The following is a 15,705-nucleotide window of genomic DNA, read 5'->3' as shown; positions in this document are numbered from 1 at the left end:
TTTATTATTCTATCCGAAGTTTTCTTCTTGTTTCCTCCAAATTTCTTCATATTTCCTCCACCCTCGTCTACTATTCCTGGGATTCCTCTTGGTGTGTTACGTTCATCTGTTTATTCAAAATATTTTATGTCTTTCCATCACAAATCAAAATTCATTCCACGTTTCTTTGTCTTTCTGTTACCATTTATTGTTCCAGTTTTTCATTTTGCGTCATCCAAATTTCCCATCATTATTTACTATTCATTTCAAGTATATCTTAGTGAATTCATTTGCCATTGAAATTTTATTTCATTTTTTCTCGTGGTTTATGGTTCATTTCAGTTTACCTCATCTGCCCATCTTCATTCTTCCAAATTTCCTTTGTCTGTCCATTGCCACCTGTCATTCCTCGCGAGTTTTTATGTTTCCCTTCCCATCATCATTTACTATTCTTTGTCTTGCCTTCATCATCCCTTATTTTCTTTCCCTTCCCATCATCGTTTACTCTTCTTTGTCTTTTCTGCATCATCCCTTATTTTCTTTCCCTTTCCATCATCATTTACTCTTCTTTGTCTTTCCTGCATCATCCCTTATTTTCTTCCATTCCCCTCATCATTTTACTTCTTTGTCTTTCCGGCATCATCCCTTATTTTCTTTCCCAGCCACCATTCATTTATATTCTTTTGTTCTTTTCCTGCATCATCCCTTATTTTCTTTCCCTTTTAACCAAAAATCATTTACTTATTCTTTGCTTTCCTGCATCATCCCTTATTTCTTTCCCCTTTCCATCAATATTTTACTATTCTTTGTCTTCTGGCATCAATCCCTTTATTTTTCCTTTCCCAAAATCCCATCTTTCTGGCATCATCTATTCTTTGTCTTTCCTGCATCATCCTTTATTTTTTCTTTCCCTTTTCATTCTCATTTACTTTATTCTTTGGTCTTTTCCTGCTCATCCTTTGTTTCTTTCCCTTTCCAATTCTATTTAACTATTCTTTGTCTTTTCCTCCAATCATCCCTTTATTTCTTTCCATTTCCCATCATCATACTATTCTTTGTCTTTTCCTGCATCATCCCATTTATTTTCCCTTTCCTCATCATTTACTACTTTTTTGTCTTTCCTGCCATCACCTTTATTTTTCTTTCCCATTGGTATTCATCCATTTTACCAGATTTGTCTTTCCTGCATCATCCCTTATTTTCTTTCCCTTTCCATCATCATTTACTATTCTTTGTCTTTCCTGCATCATCCCTTATTTTCTTTCCCTTCCCAACATCATTTACTATTCTTTGTCTTTCCTGCATCATCCTTTATTTTCTTTCCTTTCCCAACATCATTTACTATTCTTTGTCTTTCCTGCATCATCCCTTATTTTCTTTCCATTCCCATCATCATTTACTCCTTGTCTTTCCTGCATCATCCCTTATTTTCTTTTCCTTTCCATCATCATTTACTATTCTTTGTCTTTCCTGCATCATCCCTTATTTTCTTTCCCTTCCCATCATCATTTACTATTCTTTGTCTTCCTGTTTTCTTTTCGCATCTTATCCCCAAAAAAAAATATCCCTTTATTTCTTTCCCTTTCCAAACATCATTTACTAGTCTTGTCTTTGTCCTGCATCATCCTTTATTTTGTTTCCCTTTCCATCATCATTTACTATTCTTTGTCTTTCCTGCATCATCCTTTATTTTCTTTTCCTTTCCATCATCATTTACTATTCTTTGTCTTTCCTGCATCATCCCTTATTTTGTTTCCCTTTCCATCATCATTTGTTTACTATTCGTTTGTCTTTCCTGTTCCATCATGTTCCCTATTTTCTTTTCCCTTTCCGCCATTCATCATATTTACTATTCTTTGTCTTTCCTGCATCATCCCTTATTTTCTTTCCCTTCCCATCATCATTTACTATTCTTTGTCTTTCCTGCATCATCCCTTATTTTCTTTCCCTTCCCATCATCATTTACTATTCTTTGCTGTCCTGCATTCATTCCGTATTGTCTTTTCCTTTCCATCATTTCATTTACTAGCTGTTGTATTTCCTGCCATTCCATTTTTTTCTTTCCCTTTATTTTTCCCTTTAACTTTCCATATCATTTACTATTGCTTTTGCTTTCTTTCTTTCGGCATCATTGCAACCTGTTATTTTTTCTTTCCCTTCCATCATCAATTACTAATTCTTTTGTCTTTCCTGCATCATCCTATTCTTTTCTGTCCATTCATCATTTACTATTCTTTGTCTTTCCTGCATCATCCCTTATTTTCTTCTCCCTTTCCATCATCATTTACTATTCTTTGTCTTTTCTTTTTGCATTCATCCCTGATTTTCTTTCCTTTTCCAACCCAAATCAAGTTTACCTATTCCTTTGGTCTTTCCTGCATCATCCCTTATTTTCTTTCCCTTCCCATCATCATTTACTATTCTTTGTCTTTCCTGCATCATCCCTTATTTTCTTTCCCTTCCCATCATCATTTACTATTCTTTGTCTTTTCTGCATCATCCCTTATTTTCTTTCCCTTTCCATCATCATTTACTACTTCTTTGTCTTTCCTGCAATCCATTTCCCTTATTTTCTTTCCCTTCCCATCCCATTTCCATTTTTCTTTCTTCTTTGCCCCCCTTTTTTTTTCCTTTGCCCAAAATTTCATTTCCCTTATTTTTGTTTCCCTTCCCATCATCCATTTAACTCCTTTCATTTGTTCCTTTTCCTGCATCCATTTCCCTTTATTTTCCTTTCCCTTTCCATCAAATCATTTACCTCTTCATATTTGTCTTTCCTGCATCAATCCCTTATTTTTCTTTTCCTTTTCCAACATCAATTTACTATTTCCTTTGTCCTTTTTCTGCATCATTTCCCTATTTTCTTTCCCTTTCCGCCATCCAATCATTTATATTCTTTGTCTTTCCTGGCATTTAATCCCTTATTTTCATTTCCCTTTACCCAATCCCATTCATTTATTCTTCCTTAGCTTTTCCTGCATCCATTTCCTATTTTTGTTTCCCTTCCCATCATCCCATTTTCATTTCCCTTTCCTTCATTGTCTTTTCCTGCATCATTTCCCTTATTTTCTTTCCCTTTCCCATTCCATCATTTTTAACTCTTTCAATTGCCTTTTCCTGCATCATCCGTTATTTTTCTTTCCCTTTCCAACATCCATTTACTATTCTTTGTCTTTCCTGCCATCATCCCTTTTATTTTTTCTTTCCCTTTTCCAACATCATTTTACTTTCTTTGTCTTTTCCTGCATCCCAATTTTCCTTTTTTTCTTTCCCTTTCCAAACATCTTTTTCATTCTTTGCCTTTTCCTGCATCATCCCTTTAATTTTTCTTTCCCTTTCCCATTTCATCCAATTTAAACTCTTTCATTTGTCCTTTCCTGCATCATTCCCTTAATTTTCTTTCCCTTTCCATCAATCCCCATTTAACTTCTTCATTTGTTTCCTTGCCCTGCATTCCAAATCCCTTATTTTCTTTCGCCTTCCAACATCATTTACCCTTGCTTTCCTTTCTTTGCTTTTCCTGCATCATCCCTTATTTTCTTTCCCTTTCCAACATCATTTACTATTCTTTGTCTTTCCTGCATCATCCCTTATTTTCTTTCCCTTTCCATCATCATTTACTCTTCTTTGTCTTTCCTGCATCATCCCTTATTTTCTTTCCCTTTCCATCATCATTTACTATTCTTTGTCTTTCCTGCATCATCCCTTATTTTCTCTCCCTTTCCATCATCATTTACTCTTCTTTGTCTTTCCTGCATCATCCCTTATTTTCTTTCCCTTCCCATCATCATTTACTCTTCTTTGTCTTTCCTGCATCATCCCTTATTTTCTTTCCCTTTCCATCATCATTTACTCTTCTTTGTCTTTCCTGCATCATCCCTTATTTTCTCTCCCTTTCCATCATCATTTACTCTTCTTTGTCTTTCCTCTCATCCCTTATCTCTCCCTTCATCATCATACTCTTCTTTGTCTTTCCTGCATCATCCCTTATTTGCTCCCTTTCATCATCATTTATCTTCCTTTGTCTTTCTCATCTCCCTATTTCTTTCCTTCCATATCCTTTACTTTATTCTTTTGCTTTCCTGCATCATCCCTTATTTTCTTTCCCTTTCCAACATCATTTAATCTTCTTTGTCTCTCCTGCATCATCCCTTATTCCCTCCAAGTTTTTATTATGTTTCCCTTTCCATCATCACTGAGACACCCTTTCGAGTGAGGTCTCCTGGCCATGGCCAGAGCGAAGCAAGTGAACTGAGTGAACGAGTGAGTGAGCGTCCCTCCGTCTTCTTCTTCTTCCAGGTACCTCTCAGCGAGCGGGACCGAGCCGACCTGCAGCGGGAGCCCGCCCAAGCTCAGCCTTGCGGCGGGGGCGGGGGCGTCGGCAAAGACAATTGCGGGGAGTCGCACGAGTCGGAGAAGTCGCTGATGGGTGTGTCTACAATCACGGGCTCCCATCCCACTCATCCTCCCCCCCTCCCTCCTACCCATGCCAACAACCCCGCTCCTCCCCCTCCTCCTCATCCTCCCCCTCCTCCCACTACCACGACCACGATTACCACATCTTTCATCACCAACACGTCATTCACCACCATCCTCACGACCACAAACACCACAAACACCACCAGTCCCCCTGGAGCGGTCTGGAACGATGTCCCCTCGCCAGTCTTGGCTCCTTCCCAGTCTGCCTTCAGCACAGGTCTCACCACTGCTTCTGTTATCTACTGATAGATCGGGATGATCCCTCTGGACCTCCGAAAGATACCCCACCTCCCTCCTCCCTCCCTCCAACCCCCTCCCGCTAGTTCCTCGCCCACGCACTCTCTCTCTCTCTCCAACCCAATTTCATTTTGAGTCACCCCAGTTTGCCCCGCCCCCTCCTCCCCCCCAGCCCCCATCGTCTATGAAGTCACTTGCCACTTTTCCTTTGGCCTCCCCTGAAGCTGATATCACGTCTCTCTCCCGACACCCCGCTTTATCGGCTCTCCTTCGGCACTTTCCTTTCTCCAGTATTTACGTTTTTCTTCTTTTTCCCCTTCTTTATTTGACAGTAACCCTTTCATTCTCTCACCTTTTACTTTTAATTGTATACGCTTCCTGTCCTTCTTTTTCTTTTGTTTTCCAAATTCGGTTTTATTACACGCCACTCAAATCTCTCCGCGATGGATTCCAGAAATGGATTGATTAGAATAGAATGCCAGTTTAAAAAAGCACCAATTTTCCCTTGAAATCAGAGTATACCATTTCAACCAGTGATCCAATCATTTTTGTAAAATCACGAGAAACGAATCCAGAACATTTTATTTTCTAGATGCTTTCAACAACACTTTAAAATAATTACCGAAGTTTTTGAAGCTAAATCCAGTGAGAAGTAGCCGGAAGACTAATTAAGTAATTCGGGGAGGACAGCGTCTTTTGGATATTATCCTCTTTATCGTCCTTTTTATCGGTTCACCGACGGTTTGCTGAAGGAAACGGTCTTTCTCGGATACCTGAAGGTTGTCACTCCTAAAGGGTATAATGGTGTCTTAGTGCTTATGGCTTTTCTTCACGAATAGCGTCGAAAAGGGTTTTGCGTAAATTCGTTTGTCCAAATGTCAGATTTCTTCACCTTGACTAATGTCACCAAACCCGACGTTATACATCGATCAAAATTCTGGGTCAAGTAAAAGTTATCTACTGGTATAAGTCTACGCTGGTGAATTATTAAGTGTACAATAACATTTCTGCAGTTTTCTAAAAGTGCGTTTTACTCACTAAGAGACTTCATTGATTAGCAGTCCGCGTTCATTGCGAATTTGAGTATTGTTAGACTTTCAGCTGATTTTCAAGAGTTTTTAGACTTTCAACTGATTTTCAAGAATGTTTAGACTTTCAACTGATTTTCAAGAATTTTTAGACTTTCAGCTGATTTTCAAGAATTTTTAGACAACTGATTTTCAAGAATTTTTAGACTTTCAACTGGTTTTCAAGAATTTTTAGACTTTCAACTGATTTTCAAGAATTTTTATACTCAACTGATTTTCAAGAAACTTGCTCTCAATAGACGGTCGCAAGTCTTAACGACGCAACTACTAAGGGAATTTCGACTTTCATTTGATTACAAGTTCATATTTTATTTTTACCTTCCCTGTCCTTTTGCTTTAAGAGGTTCAGTATCCCAAATAGAATAAAAAAAACTTCCCTGCATGGCACTTTTGAATGTTACGATAATTAACGGATATTATTTTTCTTCATCTTCTGATTATTGCATTCGGGGCTATACGGTAGATGACAATAGTCTGCATTATGAGAAGTAACTGCTTTTTTATATATATACGTATGTATCATTTTCCCCCCACAGGATCGTTGCATGCTTTTGCGAACTTAACCTGAACGATAATGGAATTTTTACTTTTACATAAATAACATTAGTAATGTTAATGTTACAGTCAATGTGCTTAGAAATTCACTGTTAAATATTAATCACCTTTAAAAAAATCAGTCCTTTGGGAGACGTTCACCAAATGCCGATTTTAATAATAACAGCAAACCAAATATTTACGGAAATATATGAAAACGACACAAAAATCCAGATTATCTCTCAAAAAAAAAATCATTAGTTTTATCACCTCATGAAAAAGAATTCAAATGTCTCCTCCCTAGGCCATAGGGACCTTACACGCGAAATAAAGTTATGTAAGATATAGAAAAAATATGGAGTCAGAGGCTTCAAAGTTGCCTCTGTTCTTGGAAAGACTTTCTCTCTCTCTCTCTCTCTCTCTCTCTCTCTCTCTCTCTCTCTCTCTCTCTCTCTCTCTCTAAAGTTAGAATTCCCTTAGATTTCAGGAAAACAAGAGGTCCTACAGGGTGTAAGATCCCCCCTTTTTATGTTTCTTCACTTTTCCTCTTCTTCTGCAAAACTTGAATTTCCATTCAAAGATTTTTTTTGTTTTTTGTCTTCTGAAAAGTCTTGAAAAAAAAATTGTTCAGTGGTCCCTTTAGATTCCGAGTTATTGAAAGCAATAAAAGACCTTTACAGTATCCTTTTTTTTTATTTTGAAATAAGAGCCGACTGTCCATTGAATATTGCTGCTAAAGGAATTCCCCTTTTCTCTGTCCAGGTTACTTGTTATTATTTCTTTAGTATTAAGTTTTTATTTTCGTATTTTCGTAAAGGTCATTCGCGGTGATCAACCCATTTTCTGTCAATCACTGCCGTTCCCATACAACAGATCGAGTATGGAAGCTTATATTATTGTTTATTTATTTATCTATTTATGTGTTTATTTGTTGATTTGCTTGGTTTTTTTTTAATAGCCATTGTTTTCGGAAATGAAGATTGTTTTTTGTTTTATCTGCATCGTGATGTCAAATAACTCCAGTTATTGTTTGTTTGTTTTTTTTACTCTCATATTTTCTCCCATTTTCTTTTGGAAAGCAATTGAATGATCCAAACTGCACGGACTGGAAAAAAAAAAAAAGCTGATCTTGCATTTTTATGATGACAGTTGTAGCTCTCGGTACCATCAAAGGTCCTTTCTCTAATGTCAGTGACATGAAATATGAAGCCTAAAAAGTCTGGACTATGACCAGGTGTGTGGCGTTCTTTGTGCTCTGTGTCCCCTCTCCCCCCTTGCCCGCCCCACATCCTGCCCCCCAAAAGAAAAAAGAAAAAACACTGCAAGTCCCCCTTTTTTTCTGCAATGAATGCACCCTTTGAAAGCACCAGACACCACTCACCTCTGCACCGGAATGTTTCACTTTTGTCATCTTGGACTTTGTCGTCTTAGAAGCTAGTTTTGCTTGATATCCAGGAATAGGTGTCTTTGTAATGCAGTAGTTAGTAGTTGGACCTCTGGATGACTAATTCCAGGTTCGACCTGAGCTTTGCAATCCGAAAGAACGCAATATTTATGGCTCTATTTACAATATTTCTTGTATATCCAGTTGTCACTCAGTGGATGAAGTTAAATTTAAGGTCCTTTTTTTTCCAGTCAATATTTCCTGCAGGACCACAACCGGTACCTGAAAAAAACAGTAACCGATTTTGATAAAAAAAAAAAAGATAAAAGCTAAACTTAAATAAAGTATTTAGCTGCAAAGGAATGGAATAAAGCTACGTATTCTTTAGAGCTCTGAATACCAGACACAAGTCCAGGATTATAAAGTGACAGTTGAGAGACGCTGTTAGACTCCTCTTCCAGCACTGGTATGCTCTGTTCAGTGTAGTGCTGCCCTCTCGCTTTCAGTGTTCATTGCCGTTGCTTCGTAGCAGTAAGTCAGTTTGGATGACGTGATGACAGGCCCATAACGATGAGTAGTTGTATTTAGATTTTAAGGATTATCTGTATACGAAGTGGCACCTGTTACGCAGATATTCATAGGTTTTTAATTATTATTATTTAGCGCATTAAGTAATTGCACTGACAAAAATGTGTATACACACAATATGGATACACTTCCGAACATATAAATACAAGAGGGTCCAAAACATTAACTAAAGGTGAAGTATATTATTTTTTCCCATTTGCACAATTACTACTTGTAGGCAAAACAAATACAATATCCGTGCACTTGCGCATAACGATTGAAATTGTCCTGTATCATTAACTGTTAACTAGTGCTGATTCATACCAGCAGAATGTAATTATACATACATACATACATATACTGTACGTGTGTATTCAGATTAAAGCTGTATCAGCATCCATCGGGTAATTAGTAAATCAATGGTTAGGTTTACTATTCCTCCCGAGCAGCAAGAACTTGAAGACTTGACTAATCGAGTACTCGGGTTAGCTGTCGGACCTTTATGGTGTTTCTGAATGAGTATCGTGCCTAAACTATACAGTTGGATTTTCCTCAGGTTGATTTAGATCAACAGGGCTTCATACCAGCACTAGCCCTTGCTCACTGGCACCCAGTTGTTTGGCAATGTGTCGAAGTAGAGGTGAGAGTTGATAAGTACCTCTGGACTCTGACCTGCCAACAGAGACGACTAATATTTGTCTGCTTGGACTGAGCTGGGTTATGCCGCCGCAGACACTAGTTAGAAGCTCACATATTCTCTCTCTCTCTCTCTCTCTCTCTCTCTCTCTCTCTCTCTCTCTCTGAGGATGGATACAGCCGGACCATTTGTACATATGTCCATCTTTTGTATACTATTTGAGACAAGCTCTGTTAGGAAACAGCTAATGACACTTTGCTCGATTTGGAGAACTGTAATCTCTGTAATCGCGATTTCCATTAAGTTTTGTAATTGGCAACGCAGAAATTTAAGTAACGACACAAAAGAATTGAGCATGGCTCTTTTAATAGTACAGCCAAGTGATATGTAACAACGCCCCTGTAACTATATCCAAGTCAATGTTCATCAATTGCTGTACTTTGACTATTTTAGAAAAAGATGTAAGCCAAGCTTCTGGGTGAAAGCTGTATCCGTGCTCTTTTAACTTTTAATTTTATCTTCGGCAAAACTGCATTAAATAACAAAACTGCACCGCACTTGGTAGTAGAATCCTCCTAGACAGTCGCCGACGCAAGAAACCTGAAGCAGTGACCTCAACCTCATGACAGAGTTTGGAAGGCGTCAATTCCACTTCTGTGAAGATGAATCCCTTAATGAAAACCATCTCTTGAATAACGTGGGCCATTGAGGAATGCCAAGAATCTCAAGGTCACTTACAAAATGCGAAAAAAGGAAAGTGACACTAAACATCGCAGAAAATTTCCCATGAATTCTTAAGCAGCTTCAGTTGAATCAGAAGAATTTCAAAAATATAACTGCAGTGTTGGTGAATCAAGTTTCCTATCACTAGCCTTCACGACACACACATACCTACACCTACACCTACACAATGCAAATCAAACATTAAGACGCACCTGGATATACACCTAACAGCTTTATATGCATATATACACACTATTTTACTCAAAACGCTTGACATATTGATAAACGATCGAATAGGTAGAATATTCACTAGGAACTGAACAGACCAGCATTCACGCAAATATTGTTTAGGCAGTTTCTTTTTTCTTGACAGTCAGTTGTACCAAAGATATACATATATATCAGTAATATTTATTTCATTATAAGAGTCCATATGCACTCATTGCTGGAAATTGGTAAATTAGGCCAAGTGTGACATCAAGTGTAGGACGCATACAGTCCTCCACTTTTTCTAGACATAACATCAAGACTTTCAGTTTCGCCTAATAATTTCGTGATGAAAGAAAATGGGATGTACTACTGCTAATCCTACTTAATTCAGGTTTCTACATTTCTTTGTTCTGTCGAGTCTTTTAACCCAAATAGTTCCTTTGCTTAGCATGTAAGTCTTTGGTCATTTGGAATGGTAATGATATAATATCGCCTCTGTTCCCATTCCAGGAGTCTTGACGGGCATACGGCGCACAAGGGCTAACTCGCAACAGCACCAGTACCAGCAGGTCTCCACCGCATTCACCTCAAAGGGCCCGAGTCACGATCCCAGGTCGGGCGGTCGAGACGGGCGCCAGACCTTCGAGACGCCTTTCACTTACGAGGGGCGCTGCAACCACGGCAGCATGGAAGAGCTGTCGAGCCAAGCCCTCGCACAAAACGAGATGCAGCAGCAGCAACAGCAGCAGCAGCAGCCATTCAGGAAATGCAGTTCCCACAGCGTCTGCCTGGAGAACAGCAGCTGCAGCGACAGGAGCCTGATCGGGACGGCGCTGGTGCGCCAGGAGGCCTCCGACAGACGGGGGAGTCGAGCCACATCGAACATGCTGAGGGGCGATGTCGTCTCTCGGGTGGAGCCCAGAATGATCCACACGCCGAGTCTCAGTATGCAGTGCAGGACTGACGGGGGCGTGGAAACTCACGAGGTGGAGACGCTGCACCTCGATAACATGTGATAAAAAAAAAAAAAAATAAAAACAAACAAACAAACGCTGTTGGGAACTCCGACAAACATCTGACGTGTTAGATTAGGCATTTGCTACTTCCGTTTTCTTTGACCTTTTTCATTCTGATGGAAACAATACGTTGTCGTTCTTGATAGTTCTTTTTTTTTCGGTGTTGTGCGCGGACGATAAGGAAGTTTTTAACTTAAAATTTAGATAACCACCTAATCTTAATGACATAGCAGATCTGTCGAAATAGCATGATTTTTTTTTTCTTTTTTTTTCCGTCGAGATCATTCAGCCTTACCATTTCTGAAAGCGGAAATTCATCAAAAAGGAATCAAACGAAATGATAAATTTTGCAATCCGTGCTGAATCAAAACTTACAATCTCATGAGGGTTCGTGGTATGATTTTTGCAATAAAACATAGCGAGTCGTAAATTATCTCGCGCATAAGAGTAATATCCACTGATACACGGGAAGAATTGTAATACTTTTTTTTTTCTATTCATAGTAGCTCCGATTATTTTCTTATGAATGTGATTCAGACGTAATACGTAGAGAACGTAGCCATTAGATAGCCTTGTTCGCCCTTGCACTCATGTCTGCGTCCGGCAAAGCTTTCCAAGAAAACTAACTAATAGAAAAGCTTTATGCCGGATGAATTGCTTTTCCAGCCTCACTGTGGCCCGTGGAAAGAGAGCACTGGTTATGATTATCAATAAATGAAAATAATAGGGGAAGTCAATATTCTGCAACGCTACAGAAATGAAAAAGCTGTGTATTTCTCGCCTGACCCTCAGATACTATATACTTGAAAGGACTCGTTGTTCCATTTGGGAAGTGAAATCGTGTTTTTGCAAGATAATATCGGGTCTACGTATTGGCTGAATAAAATGACAAACTGTCAAGTACAATATACTATGACCCAATGTTTTATATCGTTAGGTCACAGTCAATCGGTAGCTAAATTTAGATTCGCACCATTTCGTTTTCAGTGTTTATTTTTGGAGGTAACCCTTTCGGCCTCCACCGGGTCCAGCAGACGATCCCTTTTTTGCTTGTTGGTTATCAGCAGCAGCAGCAGCAAGATAATTCTATTTATGTCAAGAAGATATCTAACTGAGGTTATTATTTACACACCTTACAAAAATAAAGGGTATCTAATGGCTGATTACTTTACGTCTGTTGTCATTTACAAATGATTATATAAAAGAAATCCGAAGTCCATCGTCCGAATCGTGTCTGAAAACAAAAAAGGTGGAAATGCAGAGAGAGGCTTCATCCTCGCTGTGAGGAGGGTCTCTCGACGACCGAGCAAGCGCAAAAGAGGAAAAAAAAATGTGAGAGCGAAACTCATGTGATATTTTTTCATACGTTCCTCTCATCATCATCATCATCATCACAGAACCTTTGTATGTCTCCTCCTTCTAACTCCTGGAGCTCTTTTATGTCCTTCTCTATTATCTTTTTGTGCTATTGAGACAAGAGCCGAGATCAATATGTTTTGAGAATTTTATAAACAGGTTCAGACATTCTCGAAAGGGAATTCTTTCATTATTTTTCCTTTTGGTCTGGTAATAGGATCGAATTCTTGAGGGAGCCAGAACATCGAGAAACAGTCATACTCCGCATCTGAACCTTCTTCTTTTTCCCTGATTAGAAACTGATGCGAACATCTCTCAAGGTTCCCTTCTGATTAGACTCTGACGCTCTTATTATATTCTAGATATCATTACATACACAAATACAACCATATTTTTATCTTGGTAAAACACATCGCCTTTGCTATACAGAATTCTATTAGATAATATTGGAACCTGTTTATATTCATTCTCTTCTACCAATTCCTAAACCATATAGTGAAAGATCTAAGAAGGTCTGTACTTTTAAACTGACATTGGAAAACCTTAGCTTCCAAGAAAGGTCTGCCAAGAGGATCATTGCGATTTGGTCTAATTAGAGGACGAAAATGAAAGAAGGTCAACTGTAAACTTAATCTTTTGCATCCATTTGAGAAACATGACTCTCTTTCCAATGTCCGGTTATCAAGTACAGGTTCTGTATCCTCAAACCTTCCTGGTCTTCCACGGTAATTGCCTAATCATGTGCTTATATAGTTGTGATATTCCCATTACAGAAATGTGCTGTACTTGTATATATAGTTTGTCACAAGGGAAATAAGATTAAAAAAAAAAGAAGGAATTTTGTACTCTGAGACGTAGAAAGATGTATTTATTGTTTATATACAAACGCTGTATCCGCCCAAGGTTATCAATGTGTTCTCTTGATAATTAGTGTTGTAGCCCTGTACTTAAAGAGGGGAAATAAGGGGGTTGCCAAGTGTTTATTTTTTTCTTAATTTGCACGGTTTAGTGACCTGTTTCTTTCCACTTTTTGTCGAAGTTTGGAACTCTCTTTTTGCTTCTGTTTTCCCCAAACTCTTATAATCAGGTTTCTCGCTTTCCTTGGATTTAAGCCCTTACTTATTTTTATTTTTCTGTCTTTTATGTTTTTCGGGCCTGGGCTACATATAAAGCAATGGGTTACCTGCCCCTTAGGCCTATGCATTCAAATCAATTTATTGCCTACATTGATTGGCCCCCTCGCACCCCTTCTCATATCAAACGTGCCACTTCACGAACTCTGCTGGACAAAAAGAAAAAAAAAAGTAAACTTAGATAGTGTGATATCTGTAGACTCCTCCTCCCCCCCCTACCCCCCCCCCAAGTCTTAAATGCAGCACCCTTTCTTGCACTCATACAATGTTACATTCGGCTATATTGTTTTGAACAATTTTTATACTCCATATATATATATATATATATATATATATCTATATATATATATATGTATAATATATATTATATATATATATTATATATATATATATTATATAATATATATATATATATATATATATATATATATATATGTATATATATACATATATATACTATATATATATATCATACAATACACGCATACATACACTCGAGAAATGTACATGCAAACAAAACCGATACATAACTGAAATACACATTATCCATATAATATTGTATATGCACAAAACGCACGCACACAAACAAATGTATAGAAATACGTATATACATATGTAAATAAATGTGCTCGTTTTAGATACTGAATGTCAAAATGTGCCTGCGACTTAACAGAATCCAGTATCGAATTCGATTCACTCGGACAACGCTTTTAAAAAAAGCTTCGCTTGGTGAGTTCGCATCATGGCGCACTCCTCTGTGGCAAGTTCCGTTCGGTTTTGCTTGGAACGACGACTTCGTAAAGGAATAGGTACAATATGCAACTTAGAATTAAGAGGGACCTTGGGGAAAATCAGCTGAATAAGGAAATACTACAGCTACTGAGTAGTAGTAATAAACTAATGGTCACGAACCAGTCTTCGACTGTTGCGAATACTATATAAATAACTGCCGATAAAATTAAATGTCTGTCACGAATAATTCGGAGGCGCAAATGAATCCATTTGTTCTTATGCGTACTTAGTACGTTTACAAGTGGGACCGAAAACTTTATTTTAAAAAAATCTTTTGGTATATTAGCCATGAAGAAAAATATTACGTTTTCCCATTGCCTAAGCTATTTCCAGTATATACAACATTTCCAATAAGCCCAATTTTGCCAAGGAAAATGTTCTAATGTTACCGCAACGATGCCAAAACTTTTCCTTGTGTCGAGGATTTGGTTGAAAATGCATAATTTTCTTCGTTCAAATGTTACGTTGATGTTCATGCAATGACCTCTGTCTTGCATAAACGGATATTTCTTTCATAAATCAAGCTATACTTGATCACGTTCTTGTCCTTGCATCTGTACGACTATTTCTATAATTTGCCTTCTGGTAACAGTTCCGAACGTTGCAAGCTTAAAATTTTACGGCATATCGTTCTTAACCCCGTGGCCCCCTTGGTCATATTTATTCGTTATTTTAGGTCCCCTTTTCCGCTAAGAAATGGAAGACTGGCCTTCGTTTTTAAAATGACACAGAGAGAATCGAGTTGCTTATCCCTCATTCCAGATTTTGCTCGCCATGCCTTACTGGACTTAACGAGAATTTGAAACACTTATAGTGCTAGGGTTTTATTTATTTATTTATTTTTTTTTTACTACCATGTGATTAGCCTATTTCCCACAACAACACAACATCTTTAATCTTTAACTTTATTCCCATGTCCCTCTAACTATTATTATGATAATTATCATCACTGTTGTTACATCAAGTATTTTTCCTCTTGATAAATGAAGCCTAGTTTCATCTCGCAAGACTTCGACTTGTAGCTATACGTCACGACAAGCAAAGATTTTTCTGACATTGCGAAACCTCAAAATATCAAGGCATACTTGAAAAAGGAAAACAGTTAACCCAAAACTGTCTAACCTAGCCTAACTACTAATGCCATCACAGTAAACAAGATTAGGGACATAAATTTTTCGATTACAAAGCCAACTACACCCAAATCAGGTGTCCAATGCGAGACTGGAGTAGAGAACTATTTCTGGTTTCTCTCGAGGAAGAAACACATTTCGTTTCTTGTCTCCGCTTTCCTTCGTGACTAAAAGAAACAGATGGCAAAGGGTGTTCCCCGGTATTCCTCAGCATTTTATCCCCAGACTTTGTACCAAATAGAATTTAATATCTTTAGTTCGTGCCAAATTTGATTCGGGCGTTCTCGTCCCGGCTACGTCGCACGAAGACGTGCGCGACTTAACTTTGACCACTCATTGATTACCCATTGCAAAGTAGATATTAAAAAAGATATACCAGAATACGTGTTCGTCCGACAACGCTTTAATCGTTGCACAAAGATTTAATCAATATAACTTGT

The 15,705-nt window shown here is 38.1% G+C and overlaps 1 protein-coding gene across 1 annotated transcript in view; it reads left to right on the top strand.

The window, feature by feature from the left end:
- The window catches only part of LOC135208378 (uncharacterized), a 16,821-nt gene extending 5,937 nt beyond the window's left edge, over positions 1–10,884 (top strand). Inside the window, exons 2-3 of the mRNA XM_064240479.1 lie at positions 4,146–4,675; positions 10,349–10,884. Coding sequence (XP_064096549.1) covers positions 4,146–4,675; positions 10,349–10,854 — 1,036 coding nt within the window. The 3' untranslated portion in view covers positions 10,855–10,884. The remainder of the gene's footprint in view (positions 1–4,145; positions 4,676–10,348) is intronic.
- The last annotated feature ends 4,821 nt before the right edge of the window (positions 10,885–15,705 follow it).

This window comes from Macrobrachium nipponense, chromosome 35, assembly GCF_015104395.2.
Source record: "Macrobrachium nipponense isolate FS-2020 chromosome 35, ASM1510439v2, whole genome shotgun sequence".
NCBI classification, from domain to species: Eukaryota; Metazoa; Arthropoda; class Malacostraca; order Decapoda; family Palaemonidae; genus Macrobrachium; species Macrobrachium nipponense.
This window is presented reverse-complemented; position numbering and strand designations above follow the sequence as displayed.